A 24,396-nucleotide genomic window follows, 5' to 3' on the forward strand; every position below is an offset into this window, starting at 1 on the left:
GAGGTAATAAAGATCTGAAAAGGAGGGGTAAGTGAAGATAAGGGGGATGGATGTTAAAGGAGACCAATGATCAGTTAGATAGGAGTAGAAAAACCAGGAAAAAACTGAAAAGATTTCCAAGGGAGGTGTGTAGAAGAGATGTGGTAATCAGAGCCATCAAATTTTAAAGAAACGTCAAGGAAGATAAAGGCGGTGATTAAGAGATCATTTGCTGCTAACTTTTGAAAGTAGTTTTAGTATATTGGTAGAGATACAGGCTCAAATTGTGAAGGGTAAAAAAAAAAATGGGAGCTCAGGAAGTAGAAATAGCAACTTCAGAAAATTCTTCCTAAGAATTTGAATGCCCTTAAAATTGATGGAGAATTTCTCTCCTCCTAGATTCCTTCAGAGCCCAAGGAGAAACCTCATACATCAACAGGTCCACTTGTTGAATAGTTGAACAAAATGGAAAAAGAGCCAATAGCTAAGAAAGAAGTAAAGAGGAGAGAGAAAAGGATGATTGGGGCAGGCTCCCAGAGGAAATGAGATGAGATCAAGGGCACAGCTTAAGGACCTATCTTTGATGATAAGGATGACCATCTCTTTGTTAGAGATTTTGAGAAAGGAAGGCAGTATGGGGGATAATCTAGTTTGGGGTAGAGGAAATAAGGGAGCTTCTCAGTACCTGTCCTAAAGTTACTAAATGATATGTAGATGCTTTTATTTCTTAAAATCTTATTCTGTTTTGTTTTGGCTTTTTTGGAGGGGGATAGGGTAGGGCAATTGGGGTTAAGTGACTTGCCCAAGGTCACATGGCTAGTAAGTGTGTCAAGTGTCTGAGGCTGGATTTGAACTCAGATCCTCCTGACTCCAGGGCCAGTGCTCTATTCACTGTGCCACCTAGCCACCCCCTTAAAATCTTATTCTAATTGTGTGACATCTTTGTTTATAATTTTCGTAATTAGTGATACAAGGAAATAGTTATAATTGGCTATTTTAATGAAAGAATTTTGTTTTCTGAACAATTTCATAAAATGAGTAACTCAGTAGAAAATGTTCTTTCTCTAATTACCAAACTGTTGGGAAACCCAGATCATGAAGTCATAATAAAGATACCATCATCAGTCATCTGGTAGCAAAGTTTTGTAATTGTATACCCCTTTTAATTTATGTATTTTGTAATTTTGTGTATTGATATATCAGGTTTCCTTAAACTGGGCATTACTTTTAGTGTTAAACTTTTCTTTGTGTGCCAACTCTTGATCTAAAACTTAGTAATATTATTTCATTTATGTATATGGCATATAATAACAAAAGTATAATTAAGATAACTATGATTTACAGGGCTTCTTAAAGTTTTTCCAGTCATTACCCATTCAGCACTTCTTAAACCTGTGGGTCGCAACCCCATCTACACTTTAAGAAGCACTGTATATAAAATAATTATTTTGCAATTAATATACTTGTTTATTGATATACATTTATTGAATCATATTAAGACATTACCTAACAATGAGGACTCTTAGTAAGTTTCTACTTATTTTTCCCTAAGAATAAAAAGTACATTTAAATAAAAGACTAACACATGTATATTCCTTCAGATTTTCTTCATTCTGTGGATCATATTTGAAATTCAAATATATCAGCCTAGTACTGTTTAGCTATGAAGGACTAGTGGGATAAAATAATCAGTATTAACTAAAGAGCTGAGTAAAACTCCTTAGAAAAGGGTTTTTTGGCTCATATGGAATCAAGAATTTATGGATTAGTGAATTGCAAATACAGCAAGATGGCAGAAGAAAATTTAAAAGCCAAGAGATTCAACTTTAATCGCATTCTGTCAGTGAAGAACAAGCAGTGCACTCTTTTCCTCTTCCATGCCCTTCCCAACTCAAAAAGAGGGAGGTGGGCAAGGAAGCAGAGAAAGAAAAAGGCTTTTGAAAAAGTCTTCTGGTTATGCTGAATTGCCTTTTCTGCTTCTCTCTTTAAATCTGTTACAAGAGACTGCTGACTATTTCTTGTGGCAGTGTGACGCAGGATAGCAAGACAATATGACTGTAAGCAAGTTACTGTTAGTTTCCAGGTTGTTGTTTTTTTTAATTAAAAAAGTTTTAAAAACTTTTGTTTATATTAATTTCATGTCCAAATCTAATACCTAATCAGTGCGCTAGAATATTACTATTGTTCCATTTAGTGAAGACAAAAACCTGAATCTTAAATTATTGTCAAAGAAAAATACTATATTCTGTGTTGTAAAAACTAGCTTTCTAGAAACAGTTTTTTAAAAATTAATTTTAGATTATATTAAATCGAAGCATTCAGCTTAGAGAAAGAAATGTCCCAAATATCTCTTTGGATGTTTTTCTGGCATGTGATTTTGAAGTAACAGTTTATAGGATTCCTGAACAAATTCACAGTGTGGCAAAACATAGTTAACAGAGCTCAGGATAAAAATTTAGTTAACAATTTACTTAACAGTCACTTAACTTTTGGCACCCCTTTAGGGAATAACCTAAAATCATTCAGCTCCTCTCGGATAGTTTATTTCAGAGATTTTCTTTTTGAGTTGATATATTAGTTGATATAAAAAAAAAAAAACCTTCTTTCTCCTAGATCCTTTACCCTTTGTGTGGTGAGCACCCTAATTATTTCAAAGGAAGAACTCTTCCAGGGATGATTAGAGAGAGGGGAACAAACATTGTTTCAGGATTGAGAAAAAGGATTGTTAAAGATTTTTCTTTCAGATAAGTTCAAAGGCAGCAAACTAGGAAAATTTTAAAATGCTTTCTTATTATTTCTAGGTGGGGAAGGAGTTGTCTTTTTCTACATTGTGTAATTGTATCTTTTATTTCACATCTACTATAAACTGTAAATTGGGAGTTGCCTTAGATTTTCATTTTTCTTGTTTGTAGTCCTTTTCCCATTTTCATCTTTAAATGCCCTGGGGTCACCTTGCTTATTTGGATATCTTCCCAAATTTTCTTTTAAGCTAGTTTTATTATATTTATTATTGAAGTTCTTTTATCATCATTTCTATCTTATACTGGATTAAGAATTCTTCCCCTAGCAATATCTGTGAAAGGTATTATCTGTTTTGTTTATATAAGCTTTATATCAAGGTCAGATATCCATTTTGAGCTTATGGTAATACATGGTATAAAATACTGATATCAATCTAATTTCTACCAAACTGCTTTCAGGTCTTTCCAACAGCCTTTGTCAAATGAGTTCTTGTTCATTTGCTTCTGATTATTGTTTCTTGGTCAGTCCATTTAATAACATTTTTTTTGTCTGTTTGATCAGTGCTATGAACAATACACATCTTCCCATATATATTTCTTTATTTATTTCTCTAAAAATATTTTGTATATTCATAAAGTCCTGGAGGTATCTTGTTAACTACCAGATATTTTATGTACTTAGTAGTTGTCAACATGGAAAAACTCAGACCAACTAGGTGATCAATAAATAAAATGAGGGATTTATTTAGGGTTGAAGAATTGCAATTCAGGACCACATGCTACCTTAAGTCTGACAGGGATGCCTGGGGAGGAAGGAAAGAAGGGGATTCTTATATAGGACATAGTCTTGGACAACAGGAGGGCATATAGTTGGGATACATAGAACAGCCAAACTGTAGGAAAGTAATATTGAGGGATTACAAAAACATGGTTGCAGAAATTTACTTGGAACTATCTCTGTCCAAGAATAGGAGTGGTTAGAAACTGCTGGAGTATGGGGAGTCTTCTTGGAGATAGTTAGAAACTGCTGGTCAGAACAAGGTAGGGGCCTAGAGTTTTCCAGGGGTTGACATAGTTAATATGAGTGTATCTAAAGGCTGATTTTAATGAGTTTATTTTATATCCTGCTACTTTATTAAAGAAACATGCCATCTGCTAATAGAGGTATCTGCCTCTTCTTTGCCTGTGGTTATTCTGTCTGGGGGTTTTCCCCCCCTTATTTTATTAACATACCTAGCATTTCTAGAGCTCAAACAATAGTGACAGTGCAGAGTCTTACTTTACTCCTATTCTTACTGGAAATGCTTCTAGTATTTTTCCCTTAGAAATAAAAGTAACTAAAAACAAAAATAACATTTTTCTCTTAGTTTTAGATGCTGTTATTATGTAAAGGTTCTTTTGGTTGTATGCTTTTTTTAAAGTATTATATAAATATATAAATTATATAAATATTAAATATAAAGTATATTTTTAAAGTATTTTTTAAGATAAATAAATGTTGGGGCGGCTAGGTGGTGCAGTGAATAGAGCACTGGTCCTGCAGTCAGGAGGACCCGAGTTCAAAACTGGCTTCAGACACCACACACACACACACACACACACACACACACACACACAAGCTGTGTGATCTTGGGCGAGTCACTTAACCTCAGTTGCCCTGCCTTCCCCTCTCCAAAAAGCCCCTTTCTCCCCCCCCCAAAAAAAAACATAAATAAATGCTGTATTTTCTCAAAGGCCTTTTCTGCATCTGCTAATATAATCATGTGATTTTTATTTTTCTTATTAATATGGTTTGTTATTTTCATAGTTTTACAAATCTAACTGGTCAGAATGAATAATCTTTTGAAATGCATTGCTTTGACCTTTTTTGGTAATATTTTATTTAATTTTTTACATCATTGTTCATTAAAGATATTGATTGGGCTATATAGTCTGTTTATATTATCTCTCCCTGCCTGGGGTATCAGCATCATATTTTGTCTTATAGGAAGAGTTTGTAAGGTGTTTTCTGCCTCTGTTTTTACAAAAAATATTATTCAGTGTTGGAGTTAATTGGTCTTTGAATGTTAAATAGAAACCACTTTTAACCCCATGTGTATTTGGTTTTTTGTTTTTGCTTTTTGGAGGGCAATTGGAGTCAAGTGACTTGCCCAAGGTCACATGGCTAGTTGTTTTGTGTGTGTGAAGTATTTGAGGTTGGATTTGAACTCAGGTCCTCCTTATTCCAGGGCCAGTGCTCTATTCACTGTACCACCTAGCCACCTCAGGATTTGATTTTTTTAGAAGTTCATTTATGACTTGTTCATTTCCTGTTTGTAAGATTATTTTATTTAAGGTTTTCATTTCCTCTGCTAACCTGAATGTATTATATATTTTGTAACTATTAATCCATGTAATTTATTTTGTTGGCATATAATTGAATACAATAGATTCTGGTGATTTTATAAAATTTCCATTTATTTTTATTTTGCAGATCTTTTAAAAAAGGCTCTCATCTTAAAAAAAACACACAAAACAACTTAAATTACTTAATAGTTTGTTTGATTATTTTTTTTCCAAAAAAACAATTCCTAGTTTTATCATCTTAATAGTTTCTTCTTTATTTGATTTTCAGAAAATTTTTTTGAGCTTGTTTTATTTATGGTAGTCATATTTTAAATTTTGTTATTTCCTTTGATTTTTTAGAATATCTCTTTTTGTTCTTATTTGGGGATTTTTTATTTCAATCAAAAGATTGAGCTCTTTTTTAGAAATGTAAAATCTCCTTTTAGAATATAAAATTTCATTTAAGGACTGCTTTAGTTATAATTTAATATTATATAAATGTACACATATTTATTAACTTATTGTTTTATTATTTATTTTTGACCCATTCATTCTTAGTGTTACATTGTTTAGTATCCATTTGTTTTAACCTTTTCTTCTGTTTTCCTTTATTTATTATAGTATTATTGCTGTGTAATTTGTAAGAGACACATTTAATGTCTTATGAGTTCTAAGCATATAGTAAATTGTACTGGTATATTCTTCAATCTTGATTACTCAGATGCTATGGAATTCCATGTTTTGCAGCCATGTACCATCACCATAATACTACTGTTATTAAAAATATGGGCTTTTAAAATTTTATGTTTAATAACAATACATTATTTACATTATATTTTTATGGTTTCTTCTGATTTTATGTTGATTTTTATCTTTTCTCCAACAAGTCAATATTCTGACTATACATAGACAACTGATTTAGAAAAAGATTCCCATGTCATTAACTAGTTATTTCCTGTCTGTAAATAGAAGACAACACATAAAGGGGATCTAGAAGGGAAAGGAGGATATGTTCAGCGTCTTAGTTTGGACACAGTATCCAGGATTTTACTTAGAGTTCTGTTTCCAGGCTATACAAGGCAAAAACTCACCTTTTAGAGCTCAGGGTGGTTCCAGGTACCTTATGGCCAAAATGCAGTCAGCATGGTTTGGAAAAGTGGTGGCTGAGATACATGATTACATATATGCAGTCTGACCAGGGAGACAAAATATACATATATAGGTATTTGTTATTTTAAAATCATATACAAAGCAGAGACAAGGTAACCTGGGAGAAGAAAGCAGTTGAAGGTAAGAGTGGGGCACCAAAAAATACCTCCTAGGGTAGATGGCTTGTGAGTTGAATCCTTAAAGAAGCACAGGATTCCAAGAGCCAGAGGTGAGAAGTGAGAGCATTCCAGGCCTAGGGAACAGCTTGCAAAAAGCATGAAGACAGGTGATGGAAATGAAATGGTCCCTGCTTACATTCTGTCTAGGAGGCACCATTTACTGATATAGGTATAGACAAAGTAAATACAAGATGATTTGGGTGGGGAGGGTACTGGTAGCTCTGGTGGGGGAAAGGGGGAATAGGAAGGGCCTCATGTAGAAGATAACACTTCACTTAGGTCTTGAAGAAGACTAGGTATTCCAAGAGGAAGTGATGAGGAAGGAGAGAATACTTTACAGGTATGGGGGAACAACATGATAGAGACAGGTCTTGGATTTCATTCCAGAAAGGCCAGTGTATGGACCACAGAGCAAGTGAAGAAGAATATTGTGTGCAGTAAGGCTTTTTTTTTTTAAAGGGTAAATTGGAGACAATTTCCAGGGGTCTTTAAATGCCAGACAAGGGAATTTATATGTGATTCTATATGTATTAGGGAGTTTCTGGAGCTTATTGAACAGAGATTGCATATTCAATTATGTGCTTTAGGAAAAATCATTCTATTTGGAAGATGAATTGGAATGAAGACAAATGTGAGGTTGTTAGAATAATGAATTGAAAAATCACAGGCACTTCATTAAGATAGTGACACTATATGAATGGATAGGAGATTTTCAAAAGATATCATAGAGATAAAAATGACAAGATTTAACAACTTATTGGATATGTGGGGTTAGGGAGAATGAGGATAATGTCAAGATTATGAACCTGTGACACTGAAAGGATGGTAGTGTCTTCAACAGAAAGAGGACAGTTTGAAAGGAGGGTTTAGAGGGAAAGATAATGAGTTCTGTCAAGATGTCGCTGAGATGGCCAGTTTGAAATGTCTAATAGGCACCTGTTGATCTGAGATTGAGGTTTAGGGGAGAGATTGGTGCTACATATGTAGATCTATGAGTCATCTACAAAGAGATTACAATTAAAACCCATGGGGAGCTAATGAAGTTACCAAAAAAGGTAGTATAGAGGGGAAAAAAAAGAAGAAAGCCCAGGACTGAATCTTAGTGAAAACTCACAGTTAGGGGATGTGGTATCTATGATGAACAAAAGAGAGTAAGAAGAAGTAGTTAGACAATTAGTACCCAAACTAAGAGAGAGTAGTGTCTCAAAAGCCCAGATAGGAAAGAATATCCTAAAGAAGAAGGAGAAGTCAATAATGTGAAATTGTAGCCAACAGATAGTGAACTATCAGTCAAATAAAGTTGAAAGTCAGATTGCAAAGTGTTGAAGAGTGAGAGGAAAGGAAATGGAGGCATCAAGATTAGATGAGAATGAGGGAGAAGAGATAAAGAATGATAACTTGGGGTGTGCTCTAGTGAAGGGTCCTTTTTTTAAGAATGGAGGAGATTTGAATAAGTTTAAAGGCAGTAGGGAATGAATCCATTGATAGAGGTTAAAGATTCAAAAGAGAAGAGAATACAGAATAATCTTCTGAAGAAGATGGGAAGGGAGACAATATAAAGTACTTCTGAACATGACAATGTTTTCAAATATATGCATGAAAAAATGTTAAACTTCATGAAAGAATTAGGCAAAAATTTGAAAAATTCAATTTATTTATCTCAATTATTTTCCTTTCTTTCCCCATTTAAAAATGCAGGTAATATATGCTTTGAACACTAAAAATGATGAGCATGAATCTTCAATTCAAGCCCTTAGAGATGCTCATGAAGAGGAAATTCAACAAATTCTTGGAGAAACAAGAGAAAAGATTTTGCAGTATAAAAGTAAGCTTACAGAGGAGTCAGACCTTAAACGAAAGATTCAAGTTTTAGAAGAGTCACTAGAAGGTCACAAGAAGATGAAACATCAGGCTTTGACTGAGTTTGAAGCTTACAAACACAGAATGGAAGACATGCACATTTGTACAGAAGCACAACATGTCCAGCGTGTACTAACAATGGCTAGAGAAGTTGAAGAGATCAGAAAGAAATTTGAGGAGAAGTTGGAGAGCTTTTCACAGCTAAAAGTACAGTTTGAGAAAGATAAATTGCAGGCTCTGGATAACTTGAAAGCTGAACATATACAGGAAATCCAAGAACTTCTTCAGACCCAGGAATGTCACAGTGCCTCGTTAAATAAGGGACAGGAAAAGGTAGAAGAACTGCACAGAATTGAAGTGGAGGGTTTAAATAAAAAACTTGAAGAACTAAAGCTTGAAAGGAAAAAGCTAATTGAGGATTATGAAGGCAAGCTGAGTAAAGCTCAATCCTTTTATGAACATGAACTTGATGCTTTGAAACGGTCTCAGCATTTCACTGCTGACAGTCTCCATGCTAGCAAAGAAAAAGAAGCAGATCTGAGAAAGGAATTTCAGAATCAAGAATCAGTCTTACGTAAGACCATAATTAACCTTAGGACAGAATTGCAAATGGCACAGGATCAAACTGGAAGTCTTCATGAAAAATGCCATAAGCTTCAATTAGCACTTGGTAAAGCAGAAGACAATGCGATGGTAAGTACTGTTATGGTCTTAATACTTAAAGATTTTGTTGAATTCAGTATGGAATACCTGAGGTACCCATTTTTAGGCACATAGAAGCACCAGAAAAATGAACACAGGTACAAGGTCCTTACTGAATCTGCATTTATTAGAACTATAGCCCACAAACCACTATTGATGTGTTTACTTTTACTAAGCTATTAGATGACTCAGTTCAAAGCAAAAACTTTTAATGAAATAAATGACAGAAAAAGTTGCATTGGAAAATTTCCTCCATAAACCTGGTGCATACTTGTGTTACTATTAAGAAGAGGGGATACACAAGGATTACAAATGGGGTCATACATATAAGGAGCTTGTGTGGTTGTGGTATACATGTGAAGGGCACAAATACAGGATACACGTGAAAGTGACACGTGTATCTTGTGGCTTGGGCATATATACAAATGGTCAATTCTATTCTAATGTTGCAGGGTTACTGCTTGCTGTCTTTGGGTGCTGTTATCATGTCATTGTCTCTTGGCCTCAGAAAAACCTGGAAAGACTTTTATGAGCTAATGCAAAGTGAAATGTTCTGTGTACAAAGTAATAGCAATATTTGTAGGATGATCAGCTGTGAATGACTTAGCTATTCTCAGCAGTACAATGATCCAAGACAGATCTGAAGGACTTATGGTGAAAAATGCTATCCCTCCCCAGAGAAAGAACTGATGGTGTCTGAATACAAATTTAAGTATACTTCTTGAGTTCTTTTATTTGGGGGAGGGGGTCCTGTTTTCTTTCACAACATGACTATAATGGAAACTTTTTGCATGATGTCATATGCTTAACCTAATTGAATTACTTGCCTTCTCAGTGGTGGGATGGAGTTGAGGAGGGAGGAAGGAAGAGAATTTGGGACTCAAAAGTTTTAAACATTTAAAATTGTTTTTACATCTAACTGGGGTAAACTAAAATACTAAATAAATTTAAAAAAAAACATTTGCCTACACTAAAGTGAGTCCCCCCACTGGGGGCAAGGGGTGGATAATGACACATGTGTCTAGTTCTCCTCCTTGCTTGTGAGACATTTCCCTCACTATAGAAAATAAACTTCTGTCTTAGTCTCCACACAGTTATTCTTACCTACTTTGTTCAGCTTCAGCCTCTTCAGGCCAAGAGGTTCGTTGACACCAGTCTTAAACCAGTCAGTTGTTCCATGTTCGGTTCTAACTATTGCTTCTTGGCCCACATACATGTTCCTCAGGAGACAAATAAGATAATGTGGTACTCCCATCTCTTTGTGGACTTGCCACATTTTGTTGTGATCCACACAGTCAGAGGCTTTATTGTAGTCAACGATTTTTTTTTTTTAACTTTATTTGCGGGGCGGCTAGGTGGCACAGTGAATAGAGCACTGGCCCTGGAGTCAGAAGGAACTGAGTTCAAATCCGGCCTCAGACATTTAACACAAAAAACTAGCCGTGTGACCTTGGACAAGTCACTTAACCCCAATTGCTCTGCACTCCTCCCTCCAAAAAGCAAAAAAAAAAAAATTTGCTTTCTCCATAATCGAGCAGATGATGGCAATTTGGTCTCCAGTTCTTCTGCCTCTTCAAAAACTAACCTGCTTTTCTAGTAATTCTTGGTTTTCATATTGCTGAAGCCTAGCTTACAGAATCTTAAGCATATCCTTACTGGTATATGGAATGACTACAGTTGTTTGATGATTTGAATGTTTCTTGGCATTGTCCTTCTTTAGGATTAGGACACAAACTGATCTTTTCCAGTATGGTGGCCATTGCTGAGTTTTCTAATTTTGGTGGCATATTGAGTGCAGTGCTTTAACAGCATCATTTTTAGGATGTAGTGACTAGAAAACCTCTCCCCTTAATAATGACAAATAGAAGACTCTTTAATCATAGCCAGAGCCTATGATATACCACACCTAGCTAACAGAAGCCAAAGATAGTACCCTTGGACCAAGAATATATATATATTTAATCCTTGTGTCTGGAACTAAGATCATAGTACATTGCCCTGACAAAAGTCTGGATTTGAAATTCCCAAAATCTCATCTGGCTTTGAAAATAAATGAATGTGACCCACAAAAAAAGATAAGCTGAAGGAGGTTCAAAAAGTAAGTGACAAACATTTAGTCATTCACCATCCACTTCACTTAAATTTCCACCTTTATTAAATCTTGTCAGGAGCCAGAATCCTCCTTGTTTCCCTGCATATATTTAAGGTGGACTGATTTTATTTAGACTGAAGAACAAAATTTATGAAGAAACCTGATTATATCTGTCATTTTTTTTCTATTTGCATTACTTTTACTTCTTGCTTTATAAGTAAAAATTAATATTTTTGCCCATGTAACCCCTGTCCCATGGCCATTCAGACTCTGGGCTCACAGAGACATAATTTATCTTAGAGGTATCCCCAAATGAATATCCCTTTGACTCATTTTGTCTCTACCCAGAGTCTACTCTGAGAAACTCCCAATATAAGCTTATGTATAGATTGTGTCTAAGCTTCTATGAATGTGGGTAACTCAGTTCTTGTACAAGCATTTATAAGTAAAAAATGCATGCCAGTTGCAGGATAGGCTTTAGATTAGTTACCCCACAGAATATGCAGAAAATGCAAAGATTCCTACTGTCCATAAACAAATTTAAAAAAACAAAACAAAACACAAAGTGCTCATGATATTCTATAAATATTGAACACAATTTTTCACTGCCCCAGCTGCTACCTTTTCTTGGGCTGAGAAAATTCATTTTCAGGACTTTTTTCTTTTAAAGCTAAGGGCAAGCACAAGTAGCTCCCATGTGCCTCTTTCCCAAGGCAGTCATTATTATGAGGCAGTGAGGGGGACGGGGACAGTTTAGATGGTACACATGAAGAGGTTTCCACTCTATCTCCTCCCTGCCCCCCCCACCCAGGTCCTCTGATAGCTTTTCTGGTTTCTGGGTCCCTTGAAAAGTGAAAAAGCAATCTGTTGGCTTACTTTTATCAGTCAGCTTAAAGGGGAAATTATCACAAAAGCAAGAGTACATGCTTCTGAGAGTCTAAGACTACCACCTCATCTTGGGAACAGCCCCAGTGACAGATACCTACCTATCCAATAGGAAGTGTTAACCAGTTCATCCTAGGGAAATCCTAATGTCTGATAATATTTTGGCCTTTGTACTCTTAAGAAGGTTCCAGAGGGCATGTCTGAACCCTTTCCCAGAAGAAATATAGACATTGAAAGGTTCAAACAAAGCTTTAGCTCTTAGCAAGCTCATCAAATTAATCAGAGAACTTCCTTGATAAATCTCACCTTTCACACATAAAGCTTCACTTTCAGAATGTAAACGAATATTATGGCAAAATATTTAAAAGCAAAACAAAAAAGTCAACTTGCTAAGTAATTTAATGATCATAAAATTAAACCGTTAAAATCCTGGACTTTGGGGGCAGCTAGGTGGTGGGGTGAATAGAGCCCTGGAGTCAGGAAGATCTGAGTTCAAATTTGGCCTCAGACGCTTAACACTTACTAGCCATGTGACCTTAGAAAAGTCACTTAATCCCGATTGCCCTGCCCTCTTCCCTCCAAAAAGAAAAAAAATCCTGGACTTTTGCTGGTCTATTTTTTGCAATTTACACAGTCATATTCTTTCTGTTAGCAGTAATAATATTATGGTTACCACATGAATTTCAGCTATTAACTTTGAAATCTAGGTTAAAATAGGCACTAGTAAAAAAACATTCTCAGGAGTTTTATAGTAATTTTTAAAAATTCTATAGCTTGTGCTAAAAACAGAGAGTTTCACTTTTAAGTGAAAGCAAAAAAAGATTAAGATAGATTTTTTTTTATGTCGAAGCCTTGTGATTTATGAAAAGTTAGGTTATCTTCAGTACCTGTAAGTTTAAATTTGAGAGCAAATGGGCATGACTTAGCCAACTAGTATATACTAGTGCTAGTATGAGTAGTTTAAATTAATGTTGTTTTAGTTTAGCATCTTGGTTGCCTAGTAATAATGAATACTTTCTGACTTCTTTAGGTTCTTCAGAAACAGCTAGATGATGTCAAAGAAGAAGAAATAACTTTACTAAGCAAACATAAGGAGGTGGAAAGTGAGCTAGCAGCTGCTAGAGAACGGTTACAACAACAAGCTTCAGATCTTGTCCTTAAAGCTAGTATGTCTGACCATTTTTCGTTGTATGTTACCAGACTAAAACTGATACTTATGTTAATTCAAAGTGAAATTAGTCTTTCCTTGTTATATTTAAATTATACAGAATCTGAGTATTTGAATGAGTTTTGATGGTCCTACTGAAGCAATGTGTATCACTTTCAGGTAAACTGAAATCAGGTAAAATGATTTTTGGTAATATTTACTTCTAAAAACAATAACTTTTTATTAAAATAATTGAGGAACACAATTCCAGATAATGCAATTAATGTGTAAAAACATAGTATAACTGCATACATTATAATTTTCTTGTATTTTAATAATACTGTTTTTAAGGTATTTAAAGTAATGAAAATAATACCAGTATCTGATCCCATAGATAAATTTTAATGCCTTATTTCAACTGGTTCATTGTTTAATTCATATTTGTACAAAATATAGTGTCCAGTGGAAGTTCCCATCTGCTAGATGATCCACAGCATTTATTAGAGAAAGTAAGATATTTTAAGTTGGGAAATCATATGTGGCATTTTTACTTTGTGGAAAAAAAATTAGTTCTTTGTGTCATTCATTTTTAGTATTCATTTTGCTCCAATGTGCTCAGTAAAGAATTCCCGGTTTCCTTTTATGGGATCATTGATTTGGAAATTGAAGCTACCTTAAGCCACGTCTAGTCAAATCGCCTCATTTTACAGAAGAGGAAGCAAAGGTCCAGAGAACTTGAATGATTTGCTGAAGAATACAGAGGTAGTTAAAAGCAGTGCCAGGCTTTAAATTCAGGTCTTGTGATTCCAATCCCGTGGTTTTTTCTGTGCAGAAATAATAGAAAGCACATATTCTCATTAAATAATTGCCTGCCTCATATCTTCATCTGGCATAGAGCAATATGCTTTTTGTCTGACTTCCCTTGTCTTTTACTTTCTTCCTTTTTCTTTTTTTCTTCTATTCATTTTTTTCTACTTATATCCTGATCTCCTACACCTTTTCCTGGCATCCTTGTCTGTGGCATTCTGCTCCAGGTTTTCTTAATCAAGGTCTAAGATCAGTGTGGCCTGGTAGAGCATAAAAGACACTGGAGCTTGGAGTTGGACCAGCTCTGGATTCAGACGATCCAGGTTCAATCCCAGCTCTGGCCCTGACTACCAGCATGACCTTGAGCAAGTCATCTACATTATAAGATGAGGGGATTAAAAAAAAAAACCTTCTTTTAAGGGGCGACCAGGTGGTGCAGTGAGTAAGAGCGCTGGCCCCAGCATCAGGAGACCTGGTATCAGTTCCGGCCTCAGATACTTGGCACCCACACAAGAACATAACTGGCCTTGTAACCTTGAGCAAGTTACTTAACCCCAATTGCTTAAAAAAAAAATGAGGGGATTCGACTAGATGGCATCTAAAACCACTTCTAGCTCCAAATCCATGAGCCTATGAACCCTGGGTGAACCTTTGCTCTAGTAACTTAGCAGCTATGTGAACATGGGCAAATAATGTAACCTGTTTGATCCTGTTTCTTCATCCATAAAATGGGAGCCATGGTAATTCACATTTATATAATGCTATAAGGTTTAAGTGCTTTGTGAAACAGATATTACAAGTATTATTAGCCTTATTTTTTAGATGAGAAAATTGAAACTCACAGAGTCTAAGCAATTTCCCAGGATTAGAACAGGGACTTCAGGAGTAAAGTAATTGGTTTATAAGTGTTGGAAGTAGTATTGAACCTAGTTTCTCTGACTTTTAAGTCCATTGTCCTTTCTAAGATACCATACTGCTTCTCCATACTCGGGTATGTACTGGTAAATGTTTAACAGCTGGACCCTTCCAGGGAATAAAAAATGGATGCACACACTTTTAAGCTTAATCTGCATTATTAACACTTTCTTAAATCTAGACAGGCAACAAAATAATAAAGCTTTGCTTTGTAGCAGTTGCTGATTTCTGAGGTATAAATGCTCACACTAAAAATTTAAGTTTACGCAAGTTAGGGCTGATTCCAGCATACCTTTGTCTTGGTTCTTCTAAATATTAATTATGGCAACTTTTCTTATCCTCTTTTGCCAGCAGAGGGTTAACTACACATTGCTAAGAGATTGCCCGTTCTTAGACTTTTTTTGTATCTTGTACAATTTTCAAGCTCAAGGAACAGCTTAAATGATATGAGAATAAATTTTCCAAGTTGTAATTCTGCTTCTGTAACCAATGAATGTTAAAAGACTGAATATTTCTACAATGAGAAAAGTAGAAATAGTTCCTTATACAGGCCTAAAATGTAGTCTTCTGAGGCTTAATACAATCAGTAATGATGATTACACCACTCAAAATATATCATTTAACAAAGATTTTTTGCGGGGTTAGGTCATATTGGAATGCTTCAAGCTACTCAGATGTCACAGGAGGCTACAATAAGAGAACTGGAGTCAGAAAAATCATTGGCAAAAGAGAGAGTATCCCAACTTGAAGAAGAAAGAAATTTTTTGCAAAGTAGAACCCGAAGTCTGGATGAACAACAGAAAAAGCAGATTCTGGAACTGGAAATGGTAGGAAGTTGGGAAGGGGGGAGGGGGGGATTTCTTTTCCAAAGCAAAAAGATTCAATTTTCTTTATATTCAGCAAATTATAATTCTGGAATTCTTTTGAAAAGATTAAAAGATTGACCTCATTCTGCATCTGTATGAAATCTAGTGCATTTGATTCTAATTGTTTTTATAATTTTATAAAAGTGCAGCACTATTGGAGACTATGTATATATGGAATAAAGGAATCAAAATGCAACATAAAAGTTAATCACATTCTACTTACCTTTTAATCAAAATGTTTCAAAGATAAAGATTTTTTTTTTCACTGGGGTTCTATTTTTGGTGAAGGGTGAGATATTCATGTAGTTAATCATATCAAAAAGGATATGTTAATCAACTAACATTTATTAAATGCCTACCCGGTATGTGCCAGGCACTGCTCAAAGAACAACTAAAACCTGCTCTCAAGGAACTCCTAGTCTAATGGGGGAGACAACATACAAACCAACAAGATACATAGAGGATAAATTGAGGGTAATCTTCAGGAAAAACCACTAAGAATGAGGACTTGGAAGGGCTCCCCATAGAAAAAAGGGCAGACTTTAACTTAGACTTGAAGTAAGCCAGGGGGCGGAGATGAGGAAGGAGAGCTCTCCAGATTAGCCATCAAGAACTTTTGGAGTCAGGACACATGGAGTGTTGTGTGTGAGGAACAGCAAAGGGGACCAGTATCACTGGATCACAAAGTATCTGGAAGGAAGAAAGATATGGTCATGCATAAAATGGTATTAAAAGTTATGTGACTGAAAAATATAAGGACAGGGCCTATGATTTCATTGATCATAGAGAACTTCTAGATAAGGAAAGTTCCTTTACCAATATAGGCTAGCACCTTGACTCAGCAAGAAAGACTATTTTCAGTTGATAAGAACTGGTCGTTTATGTCCTGGACTCTTAAAAGAAGCTTTTTATATTTATTCTAAGAGAGTTACTAACTTACGTGTAACTCCAATGTACTGGTTCTTTTCCCTTTTCTTACTCTAAAATTGTGAATCTTATATGTGGCATATTATTATTTATATTTTAAGACAATAGATGATAAAATGTCTGTCTGGAATAATTCCATTACCCTTCAGTACTTGCTACAGTGCTCTACATACCATGATAGACAATCATTGAGGGTAATGATGAAAAAGCAGTTAGTTGTGAATTTTAATTTAAATATTTTTAACTGTAGCAAATAAATGAAGCAAAGAAAACTCAAAAAGAATATTATGAGAAAGAACTACTAAACCTACGGACTAGATTGGAAGGAGAAACTGCACAGTTAAATGAAGCTCACTCAAAGACTTTGGAAGAATTAGCTTGGAAGCACCATATTGCAATTGAGACTGCCCACAGTAATGCAAATAAGGATAAGAAAAAGTTACAGATGGTAAGTTGTTTGGTTTTTTAAAAAATTTATCTAACTTTACATTCTAATATTGCTAGTTTTGAAAATGGTTGGGGGTGAGGAATTGGAGGAAAGAGCAGGGCTTTAAAGGGGGAAAAAAAGCCTACCTATATTTATATAGCTAAAATGAATACTTTTTATTCATAGGAGAGATCTTCAGTGTCTTCACTGAGGAATTGATTACTCTTAATTTATACACAGTTTTAACAAGTTTGCATAGTTTTAGCAAGTTTACCAGGCTTACAGCAGATTAGAAGAAATACATTAGAAAGGAGGATAAGAGTGAAAGAAGATACTTCTAGCAGGCACCTAGAATATTAGTAAGAAATGAAAACTGACCAAAAATAAATGCAAAAGTTATAAGGAAGAGATATGAACTCAAAAAACTTAAGTGCCATTTGTACAGGGAAAACATCCTATGCCCCTCACAAAGTCATGGGTTCTATATTATAGAACAGAATATTATGAAGTTCATAATGATCACTGAATAAAAAAAAAATCTCAAATTGTATTCGGTGCGCCTTATTTAAGAAAGCAGTTATGTACTTAATATATTTAGCAAAGATTTTAATATTTGATTCTAAAAGTATAAAGAGCCAGTATAGTTCATTGAATTAGAGCAAGGAGAGGGTGGTGCTAAGTAAGGTAACATAGTCCTACACTTTGGAGAAATAACTTAGGCAGCTGTGTGGAGGATAGATTGAAGCAAGGAAGGACTTGTGGCAAGATGAATAAGAAGGCAGTTAAAAGAATAAACACTCCCAATCTTGTGGTATACCTCTGGCTTTTATTGGCTATCCTAGCTGACTATAGTGGTTTATAACCTTCAATTCAAGAAGCATTTATAAAACACAGGCTATGTCTATAAAGAAGGCCCTCCGCTAAATGCTAAGGGATACACAGGCACAAGTGAAAGCCTTGGACATCAAAGAATTGACATTCTGCTGGTGAGAAACAAACGTAAAATATATACAGAATGAAATCTTTGTAGAGAGACCTAAGAGCATATCAAGAGAGAGGATATTAAGAAAGGTCTTGTATAAAAGGTAATTCCTAAGTCGATATGTTGAGTGAGGAAAGGACTCTAAGAGGAGGGGAGGTGGGAAGAGTAACCTCAGTTATTAATGTCTCTGGCCACATTTATTCCTGTGTGAGTACTTGGGTATGCCCTCTACATATGAGCCCTGGCTGTGTGGGTTCCTGACATGTATGCCCATCATTTGTATACCCAGGTCACATAGATATATGAATGCCCTCTGTATATATTCTCTAGGCATATGTATTCTCTGTATATACTCTTCCCTGCTGGTGATATGGTAACCAGTGGCAGAGTATTCCATGGTTGTATGGGGTAGGGAGGAGACTATTTTTTTTTTTTTACTTGTCCTTTTATTTTGCTATTTGGTTAAATATCTTTTAACCTAATGTATAATTTGGCTAGGTAGCATAAATAAACATGCTGTCTGGACCCTGAGGTAGCATTCCAAGGTAAAGGACTACACAAGGTGCCACACATGTAAAATGTTCGAATTTTTTTTTTAAAGAGCAGTCAAGGGGGGCGGAGCCAAGATGGTATAGTAGAAACAGGACATTCGTGGAGCTCTGGCTCTCACCTCCTCCAATTCATGTAAAAGGTGACTCAGAAGAAACTTTGGAGCTACAGAACCCACAAAATGACACAGAGAAGCTAACCTCCCACTGAGGACAGCCCGGCAAGCTGGCAGCAAGGGGCCAGTGCAGCGCTCTGGGAGCTGACCCGTGCACCATGGAGCCCAAGGTTTTAGCCCTAAGGCGGGCCTGACCAGCCTCTGGCTTGGAGGGACTTTAGATAACCAACAGCTATGGCAGTTTCCAGAATTATCAACACATAGATGCTAAGGACAAAGTGAGAGGTCAGTGCAGTGTGGACTTGGGAATCCAGTAGTTGGGAGTGCTTCAGCTTTTGCTTCCTGGGCGATAAGCGGCTGAGGCGTGCGGCCGTGCTGCAGCCACACGTGACTGCTTCAGCTTCTGGCCTATAGATTGTAGGGGGATCAAGCAACAAGTCTGAGGGGTAATCGCTCTTGCTTTAACCTGCTTGGATCTGGATTGAAGTCTAGGGTGGAGGTTCTGGGGTGTGCAACCATCTTGCCAGAGTGTGTGGAGGCTTCAGAGAGGGCACCCAACTAATACCTCCGGCAGCTGAGAAAACCCCAGTGTTTGGGACGAAAGCTCCCCTGTCTGGTGGCAGAGTCCTACTGTGGCAAAAAGCCCAGGGGTAAAGTGACTGAGTGGCAACATGACCAGGCAAAGGAAGCAAAGCAAACAGAAGAATCCAACATTAGACTCCTGTTTTGGGGACAAAAAGGATCAAAGCATGGAACAGGAGGAAGACTGAATTCAGAACTCCTGCACCAAAAGCTTCCAAGAAAAATACAAGCTGGTTACAAGCCATAGGAAAGCTTAAGAAGGATTTTGAAAATCAAATAAGAGAAGTGGAGGAAAAAATGGGAAGAGAAATGAAAACGATGCAAGAAAATTATGAAATGAGAGTCAAAAACTGACTGAAGAAAATAACACCTTAAAAAAATAGACTAACTCAAATGGCAAAAGAGGCTCAAAAAGGCAATGAGGAGAAGAATGCCTTAAAAAGCTGAATTTACCAGATGGAAAAAGAATCTCAAAAGCTCAATGAAGAGAATCATTCCTTCAGAATTAGATTGGAGCAAATGGAAGCTAGTGACTTTATGAGAAATCAAGATACTACAGATCCAAGAAAATGAAAAAATAGAAGGCAATGTGAAATATCTCATTGGGAAAACCACAGACCTGAAAAATAGATCCATGAGAGATAATTTAAAAATTATTGGACTACCTGAAAGCCATGACCAAAAAAAGAACCTAGAAATCATCCCTCAAGAAATTCTCAAGGAAAATTGCCCTGATGTTTCAGAACCAGAGGGTAAAATAGAGGTTGAAAGAATCCACTGATCACCTCCTGAAAAAGATCCCAAAAAGAAAACGCCTAGGAATATTATAGCCAGGTCCCAGAATTCCCAGATCAAGGAGAAAATACTATAAGCAGCCAGGAAGAAACAATTTGAGTATTGTAGAAACACAATCAGGATAACCCAGGATCTGGCAGCTTCTACACTGAGGGATCGAAGGGCTTGGAACATGATATTCCAAAGGTCAAAGGATCTGGAATTAAAACCCAGAATCACCTACCCAGCAAAACTTGAGTATCATGATTCAGGGGAAAATATGGTCATTCAGTGGAATAGAGGACTTTCAAGCATTCTTGATGAAAAAACCAGAGTTGAATAGAAAATTTGACATTCAGATACAAGAAGCAAGAGAAGCATGAGAAGGTAAACAGGGAAAAGATATAATAAGGAACTTATCAAAGTTGAACTATCCGAATGATAATTGTAACTTAAGAAACTTTTCTCAGTATGAGAATAGTTGAAGGGAATAGAAATGTGTGTGTATGTATGTATAGGAGGGTATATGGGCATATGAATACATATGTGAATGTGTGTATATATGTGTACAGGTGTACATAGATAGAGGGGCACAGGACCAATTTAATAGGAAGGGATGATACTTGAAAGGTGAAATTAAGAGGTGAGAGAGGAATATAATGAGAGAAGATGAGGAGAGACAGAATGGGGTAAACTATCTCATATAGTCTTGGCAAGGGATTACAAGGGAGGGGAAGAACAGGAAGGCAAAAGGGAATGGATCAACCTTATTCTCATTGAATTTGGTTTAGGGAGGGAATGGCATGCACACTATATAGGGTATCTCAGCCTACAGGAGAGTAGAAGGGAAGGGGATGAGAGGGAGGATGATGGAAGGGAGGGCAGGCTGGGGGGGAGGGAAGTTGGAAGCACCCACTTTTGAAAAGGGACAGGATCAAAGTAGAGAATAGAACAAGTGGGAGGTGGGATAGGAGGGAGGGAAATATAGTCAGTCTTTTACAATATATCCCCTATGGAAATGCTTTGCATAGCTCCACATGTACAACCTGTACTGAATTGGTTATCTTTCCAGTAAGGGTGGGTGACAAGGGAGGAAGAGAATGAATCTGGAATCCAAATTTTTAAAATCAGATGTTTAAAATATATATATATACTATTATTAATATTATTTTACATGTAACTGGGAAATAAAACAAAAAGGCAGTGGGGCATAGAGATCCACCATGCCCTACTGGAAAGTTGGAGTGGGCATGGGAGAGAGCAGATTGGAGGAGGGGAATATCCAGTGGGATCGCTATTTTGGGATGGTGGGTAGGGGAAAAATGGGGAGAAAATTTGTAACTCAAAATCTTGGGGAAATGAATGATATAAACTAGAAGTTAATAAAGCATTGGATTAAAAAGAAAAAAGAGCAGTCAGTCATTTTAACAAGAAACAGGGGAGGGGCAGCTAGGTGGCACGGTGAATAGAGCACCAGCCCTGAAGTCAAGAGGACCTGAGTTCAAATCCAGCCTCAGATGCTTGACAAACTTACTAGCTGTGTGACCTTGGGCAAGTCACTTAACCCCAATTGCCTTGTCTTCCCCCCTCCAAAAAAAAGGACAGATAACTTAAGATAGGCTGCCAAGAAGCTTTAAAACCTTTATGAAAAATTTGTCTTTAACTGGTTTTTTTAAGTGAAATGATGTTATTTAAATATTGCAATTTTAATGCATGAAATGACAAGTTTGGAGGCAGAAGACCTCTAAATCAAAATATGAAATAAGTAAACAAGGCAAGAGGATGTGGCAGTGGACACTGATAGGAATAGGTGATATATGGTGTGAGGCAGCTACCTAGGGTTGTTTGAACTAGGCCAGTGGAGCACAAGCTCTGGTAGGTCGAAATTGGGAAGACTTTTTGAGTTTTAATTCAGGTATGGGCTAACTTATATCACTTTACTGAGGACCAATGTCACTCATTCTGGAGAAACATCACCGGGTTGGTATAAAGCCAAGCATAAGCAGCTTTCCAGAGGACTGCTTCTGTGAACAGCTTCAAGGTTCTGATTACTTAATATAATGAACTCTCTATTTATTCTATAACAACTCAGAGCAAAACATTCACAGAAAACAAAGTGCATTCATTTAGCTAATCACAAAGTCCTTAATTCAGTCACAAAGTACAAAAGTCAAAGTCTTTCACCCATGGGGTGCAATTAAGCTACAATTTCATCAGTCAGTACTAAGTACCTTCTTAAGGGGTGGTGAAAAGTACAAGGGCCTCCCACCCCTAGGTCACAAGTTACAATTTCATAAGTCACTACTCAATACCCACAGAGAGGTCTTTTCATCTTGACTCAAGGCAGGCTTTCAGCTTCCATGGTTCCTCTTCCAAAGTCCCAGCTCCTACCTGAATCCACCAAGCTGTCACCTGGGTTCAAAGGCAGGCAGCTCCCAGTTGCTTGTCCAGCTCTCCATGCAGTTCCTGCTCCACGTTGAAGCTCACACAGTGTCCAGTCCACCTCAGGTCCTTCACAGTTTCTGTTCCTGGGAAGAGAAAACTTAACAGAGCCACAGCAATACCTACACACATCAAGCTTAGCAGAATTACAACAATATTCATACACATGGTCAGCACTATCATCTCAACTCACTTTCTGCCTTTGAAATCAACATAGACTCAAAACAGACAAAGTACTGACACCATAGTCATGCTTCCTCTGGCAGCTCTGTCTGGCCCGGAAGTCTTCAGCAGTTCCGGTTCTCAGAAGCCCTCAGCAGGAGTTTGTCTGGCTCTCTGAAAAAGAAAAGTCTCAGCGGAAGCTCCATTCTCAAAATCAAAATCACTTTCTCTAGCCTCCACACAGCTTGCTCCAAGAAATTCTGTCTCAATTCTTATTTCTTAGTTCTTCTCAATTCTCAGTTCAGTCTTCAGTCCAGCAGTAGCAGCCCAGCCTCCAGATGCTCGCTGAGACAAACTCTCTCTCTCTCTCTCTCTCTCTCTCTCTCTCTCTCTCTCTCTCCCTTCTCCCCTCCCCCCTCCCTCTCTTTCTCTCTCTTCTTTCCTTCCTTCCTCCCTCCTTCCCCCCAGCAGTAGCTGCTCTGCTTCCACAATGCTTGTGCCAAGAAGTTATGACTCTCCTAGCTGGGGCTTTTCCATATATATGGTATTAGCCTCCTCCCTGTTCATCCCCTTCCTGTTAAGTCAGCAGCAGAGGTTCATACCTTTCATACCTTCTGTTACTTTACAGAGGCTTAATTTGAATCTAAGCACTAAGTACCTGTTAGCTTGGCAATATAAAGGGATCTTCAAATTTCATTATTATTACAGTTGGTTAAGGACATGAATTTTTTTAGCCACAACTATCAATTAAAAAGGAATCACAATCTGCATCTTTGAACCAAGTACTCACACTAATGAAATTACAGCTCTTTCCCTATGGTATCAAAGTATTGGCATTATAATTCTAAGTGGAAATAGTCTATTCTAATAGGGTTTGGGTTTTTTTGTTGTTGTTTTGTCTGCATTTTCTGTTAAATTCATTTAGGTCTCAGTTTTATTTTGTTTTGTTTATCCTGGTTGGTATTAGTCACGCTAATTCATTGACTAAGGAAGGGGGAAAAAAGCCTAAGGAATTAATTTCTCTGGGACTGAATAAAGCCGAATTATCTATTAAATTGTGAGTTCTTCAATTGTAGAAAAATAGAAAGAAGGCATTAAGAGTGAAAGCACACTAGAAATGTTCCTGAGGAAGATATCTTCCTATATAATGAGGTGGCTTAGGGGAAAAGATGCCCTTTAATTGACAATAGGCTGAAATGTCTTCTATAATTTCATATAATTAGGTTCATAGACAAGAAAGTTTTTGTGTGTGACTTAGTATTTTAAAATCCATTATGAAGAGTCAAGTATAAGGAGAACTAGGAGATTGTGGTATTTCTGAAGGTGGAGGTTGGGGACATGGGGGTATAGAGGTCATTGTTATATGCTACAGAGAGGTGGAGGAAATGGAGGACAGCTTAAAAATGCTATTTAGATTTTGTGACAAGGTCATTGGTGACCTTTGAGAAAGCAATTTTATAGACTGTTAAAGGTGGTAGCCATATATCAAATAGTGAACAAATATGGGTAGGGAGGAAATGGAGGAATTGGGTTTAGCAGTTTTTTCAAGAAATTTAGCAGCAGAATGAAAAAGAGCATGGGAGCTATGTAGTATAGAAGTTTCAAGAAAAAGTATTTTTTTTGTTTTTAAGGGTTGAGGAGATCCTGTAGGCAGATGGGAAAGAAACCAGGAAAAGGAATCACTGAAGATATGTAACCTCTGAACTAGGGTGTTGAATGGGAGTGAGTTCACTTTAGAAATTTAAAATAATGTCAAGAGAGTTGATTGGAAGATGGCAGAGTAGAAACA

General features: G+C 36.6%; 1 protein-coding gene across 6 annotated transcripts in view; it reads left to right on the forward strand.

Annotated features, from left to right (window-relative positions):
- Positions 1 to 24,396, forward strand: part of FAM184A (family with sequence similarity 184 member A) — a 137,224-nt gene that overhangs the window by 56,309 nt on the left and 56,519 nt on the right. For all 6 annotated transcript variants that reach the window (XR_011166223.1, XM_069076953.1, XM_069076954.1 and 3 more), the window contains 4 exons: positions 8,072 to 8,926; positions 12,943 to 13,078; positions 15,427 to 15,608; positions 16,825 to 17,022. Coding sequence is in view for 5 of the 6 variants with exons in the window: in XM_069076953.1 (XP_068933054.1) it covers positions 8,072 to 8,926; positions 12,943 to 13,078; positions 15,427 to 15,608; positions 16,825 to 17,022 (1,371 nt within the window). In the remaining variant the exon portion in view is untranslated. The remainder of the gene's footprint in view (positions 1 to 8,071; positions 8,927 to 12,942; positions 13,079 to 15,426; positions 15,609 to 16,824; positions 17,023 to 24,396) is intronic.

Source organism: Petaurus breviceps, unplaced genomic scaffold (assembly GCF_028583685.1).
Source record: "Petaurus breviceps papuanus isolate PSGF00001 unplaced genomic scaffold, PetGlider_PUasm1.0 90977, whole genome shotgun sequence".
Classification (NCBI taxonomy): domain Eukaryota; kingdom Metazoa; phylum Chordata; class Mammalia; order Diprotodontia; family Petauridae; genus Petaurus; species Petaurus breviceps.